Raw genomic sequence first — 9,690 nt, 5'->3', positions numbered from 1 at the left:
TCCTTTGTCTAAAGGTATCTAATTTGATCAATCAAAGACCATTGAGGGCAACAAAATACTTTTTCGCTCATCACCTCGAAATGTGATCACACAATTGTACGAAAGAGCTGACAACTTCCTATGCAAATGGAACAAGGTGTAACAGAGTACCATTTGATTTGTTTAACCCTTATCTTTAATGTTTCTGAGCTTAATTGTTTTGTTCAACATTTCAAAATGATGATCAATGACAGGAGTGATATTCAGTCTGCATAGATGAGCCTTCTTTTTTTTTTTTTTTTTTTGCTACCCAAGATTACTTCTATTTACTGGCGTTCTAGTAAGCTATTGTGCAAAGTAAACAAGTTATTACTCAAGTGACTTAATTTACTCCTGTTGTGTGTTGTTGGGGCACCATGTCCAAGCCAACGAATGAGTGTTGACTACTCAAATTCACAGCTTTCCAAAACATCCGCAATAATTATTCAAAATGGTTACATTGTAGCTAACACTTCGCTTATGTGTTGCATACTGGTTACATATCAGCGACGACCGAAACTAGGTGCCCCCTACACTCCTGTCTACCAATCAGAGGGACGCTATTTTCCATGACGTATGTTACCACTCGTACTAAAGAAGGCAAAAAAAAAACAAAAAAACAAGCGGAAAACAGTCAGTAGCTACGGTAGCGGGCGTACTTTTAGACGGAGCCCTTAGTATCTCAGGAAGGGGAACGGAGAGTCTGCCAGGACTTTTGGTACAGCGAACGACTAACTAACGTTACAGAGCAAAAACACTAGTTCTGAAGGTAAGTTAAACGCCTTTAAAAAATATTTGCCAGCCAACTAGCCTGCGCGTTATGAAAAGCAAAGTATTGTTGATGTTTAACGAACGTTACTGGCTGTTGAGTGTCTTTGAAAGAGGGTATCGATAACGGTAGCTAACCAGCTAGTTTTAAACACATTTAAGAACCTTAACTAGCTATACAGGTCCGTCAAAGCTATTTAAACCTAGTTTAATTACTTTACGATTACACAATGAGGGTCAATAGGTAGCTAAATACAGACAACTACTTTTTTCAAAATAAATGAGGGGTTAAATTATGCTAGCTAACGTTAGCTAGCTGTATTTGAGGGGATCAAACTTTTTTGTTATTACATAGAAGCCTTAATTTCACCGCGGAAACCAATTGTTAGCAAGTAGGACTAATCGTCCAAAGGCTTCTCATGAGCCAGCGCCGGCCTAAAACGGCAACTATCTGATTCCGTATGCGTCGTCGATGGTTAGCTAAGCTAGCTTGAGTGTGATGTGGTTCAACTCGAGGCCACCTGCTCAACCTTCGAATATTTTACATGGTTAACGTACCTAAAGTCTGTTCAAATTGACATCCATTTTATGTGACGGTCGCTACAGATGCTTTGGTATACGTCAATTATTGGAAGAACTACATTTGTTCATGTTGAATTGACAAAACAGGAACAAAAGGAAAAGACAAAGCGCTAACCTTAGCTAACGGTAATCATCGTGACTTGGATGAACCACATTTCAAACTAGTTATCTTGCTGGATCATAGTAATAATTACTGCTGTATGATCATTTGTAGTTAGCTGAACAGCTATCACGACGTTGTTTGCTAGTACAGTGATGCTAGGCTAACTTAGTTAGATGTCGGAATTACAATCTTCACTAGCTACGTAGCCTAGCGTGACTCAGTGGATTTAAAGAGCAGTCGAGGCCTCTACTCTAGCTCTACTGGTACTGCACCGTCTCTCGTTCCCCGGAATTGTTGTCCCAGCCAGTCTGTGGGGGATTTATTAAATAGATATTAATATATCCATTGTAGTTTTGTATAACATTGTCAGTTGATTAATTGGGGCCTCATCAGTATTGCAGACAGCACATGTGATTTTGATAAGGGATGGGACTGTTGGTGTTGGCTTATAATATAGCTACCTAGCAACACATGGGTAATTTTATATATATAAAAGCCACCGCTCTTGTCAATACAATTCAAGGCGTGTGTGTGGCAGTAGTTTGCAGCTTGTATGTAAACATTGCAACATTTACCATATCTCAGTCAAACCGTGAGCGCCCTTCACACGTTTCGGTAGAAATAAATTACGAACGGACCCGTCTCACTGTGAGCAGGCGCTAAGGTTTGGTGACGTAACCAAACTTTAGTGGGGCTTCCAGGGTTGCCTATAAATAGCATAGCGAGGTCGTGTGAGTGCGCTTTTGAGATCAGCCTGTCACATTGCACCCTTGTGACAGGCGAAAGCTAATACCCCGTCCATGCGAGTTTGGGACAGCAAAGAACACTGCAGTCAGCAGGCATACACGTGATGGGGCGATTGAAGTGCCTTTCTGGGGGAAACCTCTGACGCATTTCGCTAGAAAGCGTGGCATGGACTTGTGAATCTCCCTGCGTGGCGCCCCTCGGTTCCTAGAAGACTGATACAAGTGCCTCAGCACTTGCTTTTCGTTTTCTTCCATGAACAGACTAGTTGGCTACGGTTAAGCTAATGGAAAGTGGCTACTTCATTTGGGGTATTTATCAACCTGCCTTAAGACTGTCTTACTGTACAACTATCCCAGTTGTTTGTAGCTGATCAGAACGCTCTGGGTTGGGAGAAGGTTCGCATACCACTCTGTTCATCTCTCGACGTGATAGTGAGTGATGCAACCAGAAGGATTGGTTGCTTCTTGCCAATGATTGAACACTGTTTGCACATCCCGCCATCTGTTTAGACCCCTGTCTTGTCTGTTGACCTTGTTTTGACGATAACCAGGCAGGCAGCCACACATTTACTGTGGTGCTATCAAGGTTCAAATTCTAACTAGGTCTAAACCCCAACTGATAAACATAGTGTTGAAAAAGTTAACAGATGGTGCTGAAATGGATGTTGTAAAAAAATAAATAAATAAACTACGTAGCCTATTAAAACCCTGGGATTATCAAATCTCTGCTTTAGAGAACTTTCAATGTGTCTCCAAATAAACCTACTGTGACATACAGGGTGAGCGAGTTGCGTTGAACCCATAGAGGACCCTAGTGCCCAAAAGCCTGCTTTAGCATGGGCAGCGCCATTGAGGACTGTCACCATTTTAAGTAGTTAACTGAAGGAAATTACACTGAATTATACTCATGGGGAAACATTCCATAACTACAGATGGCGGTAAATCGGCATCCTTTACTTAATAAGGGTTGGGCGATACTACGATGTAATTGGAAATCAACAATGTTTGATGACATCGTGATGTGACGGAAGCAAGTTTAATTTTTAACAGACGCTAGTTTAGCTTGTTTTAACATGGCTGGCACAGCTGGAGTCGGGCATCGCACAACAGGCAACATGCCACATTACCTACCTATTCTTATTTGCCATGTCTATTTTAATGAATCTATATGGTGCCAAAAGCTGTGCAGAATGTCAGAACATTTCTCTCGCCTCTTCAATGTCGGATGATCATAGGCCTTTTGCAGCTGACACTTCATTGTCTGGCTTGTTTTAAAAGCTTACTTTCCCTTTTTGTCCCAATCATCATTCTATTTGAGTGTGACTTGTTGGCTTAAGCATATAGCCTACTCTTTCATGATCAACCTTCAAATGAATCTAAGAAGCCAGTAACCGAGTCTCAAAGTTTTATGTTTATGAATAGCCTAAATAAAAACATGGTACAGTAATATTGACAGAGCGAGAACCTTCTATTACAAAATGGATTAATCAAATGAGAAATTTAAGCAAACCATATGCATTTCTGGCCTTCACCTGACCAAAGCTTTAGGAAAAACTAATTGTGTGCTGCTGGAAAATCCCTCTTTGCAAACCAAACAGTCAATAATATAGGCCTGCACCAGGCTACTGTCAATAGAACTTCCAGTACATGTTACTTGTACAAGTTAAACATATAACCAAATGTTTATATTATTGTCGAAGGGTTTATTCATAGCCTTGAATTGAGCAAAGAGCATTGCGTAAGCTCCCACAGCAGCGCTTTCGATAAGTGGGAATAAAACCCGTCTGCCTATTTTTATTTTAGCCATATCTTACGAAAAGGTTTCTGACAAGGAACACAAGCATGTTCACTTTTTCTGACTTTAACCACCTAGTCGATTGACGCACCGGTGCGGACTACCAAATTCTCTGAAATGACATTGGTGACAGCTTATGGTAGAGAAATGAACATTCAATTCTCTGGCAACGGCTCTGGTTCACATTCCTGCAGTCAACATGCCAGTTGCACACTCCCTCAACTTGAGACATCGGTGGCATTGTGTTGTCACACAACTGCACATTTTAGAGTGGCCTTTAATTGTCCCCAGCAAAAGGTGCACCTGTGTAATGATCATGCTGTTTAATCAGCTTCTTGATATGCCACACCTGTCAGGTTGATGGATTATCTTGAAACAAGGGACCAACACTTTACATGTTACGTTTTATATTTTTGTTCAGTGTGTCTGTCTAGAACTTTCTTGTATCTCCTAGATGTAAGCTAAACACTTAAACCTTGTGATTTGTTTTTTGACTGCTTTGCCATTTATGAATGTGTCATTCAATGCATTTCTCTGGGCTATAGTACTAGGCCAAATTCAATATTTTATTTATACCCAAAGGGCTCCTAAAGATGTAATTGCTAAATGATCCATAATATGACCATCTTAAAACAATAAATAATAGACTGATTGTGGAGTGTTGAGTGAGTCTGAGCTCATCGCGCAGTTCTCTTCTCGGCTAGCTTTTTGGAGAACACGCCATTGATAGCTCGACGGACACCAAATGCTCTGTCGGTGTTGGCCTTTTCCTGCTGAAGAGAATTGTTTGTAACATTGAGATTATGGCCGAAACAGTTCAGCCATGGCCATTCCAACGACGTTAGCGCCATTATCAGTTGTGATACAGGATTCCAGACATCGCCCAACCCTACTTTATAACTGTTCAAACAAGACTCTAGGTGGCAGTGTGCATGCACCCTTTCAGGTTGTTTGCCAACATAGTAGTAGTCTTAGTTCAAAGTGAAAAGGAACATGCTCCTGATGAGGTAGCGGATGGTCTCCTGAGGGATCTCCTCCCAGACCTGGACTAAAGCATCCGCCAACTCCTGGACAGTCTGTGGTGCAACGTGGCGTTGGTGGATGGAGAGAGACATGATGTCCCAGATGTGCTCAATTGGATTCAGGTCTGGGGAACGGGCGGGCCAGTCCATAGCATCAATGCCTTCCTCTTGCAAGAACTGCTGACACACTCCAGCCACATGAGGTCTAGCATTGTCTTGCATTAGGAGGAACCCAGGGCCAACCGCACCAGCATATGGTCTCACAAGGGGTCTGAGGATCTCATCTCGGTACCTAATGGCAGTCAGGCTACCTCTGGCGAGCACATGGAGGGCTGTGTGGCCCCCCAAAGAAATGCCACCCCACACCATGACTGACCCACCGCCAAACCGCTCATGCTGGAGGATGTTGCAGGCAGCAGAACGTTCTCCACGGCGTCTCCAGACTCTGTCACGTCTGTCACATGTGCTCAGTGTGAACCCGCTTTCATCTGTGAAGAGCACAGGGCGCCAGTGGCGAATTTGGCAATCTTGGTGTTCTTTGGCAAATGCCAAATGTCCTGCACGGTGTTGGGCTGTAAGCACAACCCCCACCTGTGGACGTCGGGCCCTCATACCACCCTGCTGGTCCTGCTGCTGGGTTGTTGCCCTCCTACGGCCTCCTCCACGTCTCCTGATGTACTGGCCTGTCTCCTGGTAGCGCCTCCATGCTCTGGACACTACGCTGACAGACACAGCAAACCTTCTTGCCACAGCTCGCATTGATGTGCCATCCTTGATGAGCTGCACTACCTGAGCCACTTGTGTGGGTTGTAGACTCCGTCACATGCTACCACTAGAGTGAAAGCACCGCCAGCATTCAAAAGTGACCAAAACATCAGCCAGGAAGCATAGGAACTGAGAAGTGGTCTGTGGTCACCACCTGCAGAACCACTCCTTTATTGGGGGTGTCTTGCCAATTGCCTATCATTTCCACCTGTTGTCTATTCCATTTGCACAACAGCATGTGAAATTAATTGTCAGTGTTGCTTCCTAAGTGGACAGTTTGATTTCACACAAGTGTGATTGACTTGGAGTTACATTGTGTTGTTTAAGTGTTCCCTTTATTTTTTTGAGTAGTGTATTTATTTATTTTATTGTTTATTTTTATTTTTTTATGGCGGCAAGCAGCTCAATGCTGCAGTGATTACAGGACTGCCCTGAGAATGCTGGAGTAGTCATGTTGCTTCTTAGGTTGTGGGTTCAGTATCCTCTATTGGCAGAGGTTGCATTAGCGTTCAGAAATCTGCATTTTCAAAACTCGAAACCATAAAAAAAACTTTTGACCGGCATTTTATATTGAAAGTCTCGTTTTTTTAAAATGTATTCCCATTTTCTAATCAGTCTCTATTTTCATTATGTCCAGGACAATTCAATCAGCAGAGATGGCACAGGAGACCAATCAGAGCCAAGCGCCCATGCTTTGTGCCACCGGCTGTGGTTTCTTTGGAAACCCCAGGACCAGTGGCATGTGCTCTGTCTGCTATAAGGACCACCTGACCAGACAGAACAATGGAGTGAGCCCCCTGAGTGCAATGGGTAAGATCTGCCGTTCTTCCATAATTGGTTTTGTTAATCTTTATCTGTTTGAGAAGCAGATGCCTTAAAACTCCATGTTTTTGCAGTCAGTGGATTTTCTCTTAGTGAATCTGATTATGTATTGTCTCATTTAGGTGGCAGTGTGTCCAGTAGCCCCACAATGGAGACCTCGACCATCCAGAGAATTGAGGCCTCCTTGAATAATGCTGCTGAAGCTGAGGCCGAAGCTGCCAGGTGAGGGTCTATTGCTACTCTGAAATGGAGACCATGGAAACCATTCTTTAAGACCAAGTCTCACCAAATGACTCACTTCTCTCGCACCACGTTTGTTATATCATTACATTTCAATAAGATGGCAAGTATGAAGTGGAGGATTTTTTTAGCCTATAGCACCTGTTCTCTTTCTCTCACTGTAGTGGGGCAGCAGCTCTTCCTGTTACCCAACAGATGACTGAGATGAGCATTTCCTGTGAAGAGGAAGGAGCGTCGCCTAAAGCAGAGCTTGCAGAACCTGGTGCGTATCTAATTCATATGGGTGTTCAGTGCCTCATTGGGGGGGTCACGTGAGTGGCTACAGGCCTGTGATGGGAGGTGGTTGTGAATAGTCTCTGGGCTCTCTGTTTTGAGGTCTTATTCTTCTGGTCTTTCCAGTGGTCACTCAGCCCACCGCCTCAGCTTCCCCTCCCAGTGCTGCCGGCAGTGACGAATCCAAATCACCCGACCCCGCCAAACCGAAAAAGAACAGGTGCTTCATGTGCCGCAAGAAGGTTGGCCTTACAGGTGAGGAACATTGTTTCTTATTCAGTCAGACCTCAGTCAAGAAGACTGTGGCTTATGTGCCTCTCTATGATTGAGTATAGGATTCACTGTGCAGAGGTGATATGACCTGGGTCTATTAGTGTGACTGACTCACTGTGCCTTTTTGCTCTGTCAGGTTTTGACTGCCGCTGTGGGAACCTGTTCTGTGGACTCCACCGTTATTCAGACAAGCACAACTGCCCGTATGACTACAAAGCCGACGCCGCCGCCAAGATCCGCAAGGAGAACCCTGTGGTGGTGGCCGACAAGATCCAGAGAATATAAGACCTTCTCTCACTTTGACCTTGAACACTTGGAGTGAATGGGAGAAAAAAAAGGACTCGCGCTTGACCTGCGTTCTAAAGGACTAGTTTTTTTTTTTTAACAGTATGGGGGGAATCCAGTTGTCTGCAATGCATGAACGATCACATTTTTCTTCTGTTTTCTGTCTGCCTGAGCTTACGATTTTAGAAAAAATTAAAGACAAAAGAAGAACAAAAAGAATCTTGAAAAAAAAAAAAAAATTCAGCAGACTAGGACACTTTTCCAGGGACGCCTGGACCTGGCTTAATTCTTAGTGTTTTTTGGAATCTGATTGTTGTCAAGTAGGCGGTCTGATGTGTTGTGGTTGTCATGAGTTTACTACTTTGACTCTCTGTATTTATGAGATTTTTCGGAGGAGAGGGGGGATGTTGTAGCCTATGAGACTGTTACAGCCCCGACCGGATCAGTCCATTTATATGTACTACCAGACATGTTTGTTTCTGTGCTGTATGGGGCCTCAATTCAGGGGAGACCCCCCAAGCACATTCTCTATTGTGAGATCAGATGTGAAGAAGTGACTTTAACAAATGAAGTCTTTTATTTTTTATCACCGGTATGAATGGTGAAAGCAGCACTGACACTTGGAGGATGGATGTGTTCTGTTCCAACCCTATAGGTTCTCATCAGATTCATCTGAATCAAACAGAATATCAGTGTAGTCATACAAGCCTGCTCCACTGGTTCATTCTTCCTGCAATGTGTGCTGCACTAAAAACCATTGCTTAGGTTTACTTGTATCCGTTAAAGATGGGTTTTCGAAAAAGTATTTAGGTCTGATGCTGTGATGTAATGTGTATTTGAAGGGGAAACTTGGCGCTGCCTTTGTCTGGCTGGATGGGAGACTGGCAGAAGACCGTTCACTTCCTGCAATTGAGATCGGGTCTCATGACCCCAAACTGTTCTCATGTGACAGTGCTGATGCCCATTCTGTGATCTTTTTGGAGGATATGGGATGTTTTGCTTGGGTTGTTGTATCAATGACAAATAGCCTAAATTAACCAGATTGCTGAGGTTGGAAGGGTTAGGTCCACTAATCTTTTGATCAATATTTCCCAGAAAATGTGTGATATATTTCTGATTTATATTGTGTAGTGCGGATCACATGCTATGTATTAAACACACGTCTGATGTATGCCATTTCCTGGATGGATGGATGGTGGCTGAGTATTGTGTGTGAAAGTACTTCCTCAGTAGTCAGAACTGATCCAGTGGACTTTTTTTATTTTAATTTTTTTTAATCTTTTTTTTTGGTCTGGCTGCTCAGCTCTAGTCTCTCAGTAGGGCTGTGAGATTTCACCTTTTCATTTTAACCCTTTTTAGTTATGCAAGTTTGTACAAACCATCTTTATATTTATGTACCGCACATATAATCTTGTTACCCAACATTACAGCAAAATTGTACCATGTAAATAAAATTATGTACAGAGATATAGAATCATGTACTCTGGCAATTTATTTAACTCAAATCGTGGCTTGAGTTACCTGTCTAACAGAACGCAGGGTGTTCTTTTAACTTCCTGTTGAATGAGGAAAGTTCGGTTTGTTTTGAGTCTCAACTGTTCTATTGAAAAAGTTTGGTTACTAGCTAGCTACCTTTGTTTTTTGGGGTCCCACAATGCGGTTGGCGCCAGCAGCGGTCTCAGCAACTATCTGTCCAGGGATCCTGCCAACCAAGGATCTGAGGAGCTGCTTGGCGTAGCAGCTGGCCTAGCTGCCTATCAAGCTAATGGGGTTTTCTGGACTTGAACGCAGCCTGCGACGCGATTGTCCCGGGTTTGTGTCTGTCTAGATCCCTGCTGTTTCAATCTTCCTTGTGACCTGCCCTTTCTGGAACTGTGAGGAGTAACAGCGTAGCCTACATTACTACCATGACAAAGACCAAAGCCAGTGGGAGTACCGTTGAGGACCGTGATGTCTATCACTGGTGAATGATCATTTCAATTAACAAAAATAGTTCTA

The 9,690-nt window shown here is 43.3% G+C and overlaps 1 protein-coding gene across 1 annotated transcript; it reads left to right on the top strand.

Annotated features, from left to right (window-relative positions):
• Positions 1 to 690: 690 nt before the first annotated feature.
• Positions 691 to 7,929, top strand: zfand5b (zinc finger, AN1-type domain 5b). Its single transcript, NM_001141628.1, is given in 6 exon segments — positions 691 to 787; positions 6,437 to 6,609; positions 6,744 to 6,843; positions 7,026 to 7,123; positions 7,261 to 7,389; positions 7,544 to 7,929. Coding segments are annotated over 5 exon segments (630 nt in total). The 5' UTR covers positions 691 to 787; positions 6,437 to 6,455; the 3' UTR covers positions 7,693 to 7,929.
• Positions 7,930 to 9,690: the final 1,761 nt, after the last annotated feature.

Source organism: Salmo salar, chromosome ssa01 (assembly GCF_905237065.1).
Source record: "Salmo salar chromosome ssa01, Ssal_v3.1, whole genome shotgun sequence".
Classification (NCBI taxonomy): Eukaryota; Metazoa; Chordata; class Actinopteri; order Salmoniformes; family Salmonidae; genus Salmo; species Salmo salar.
This window is presented reverse-complemented; position numbering and strand designations above follow the sequence as displayed.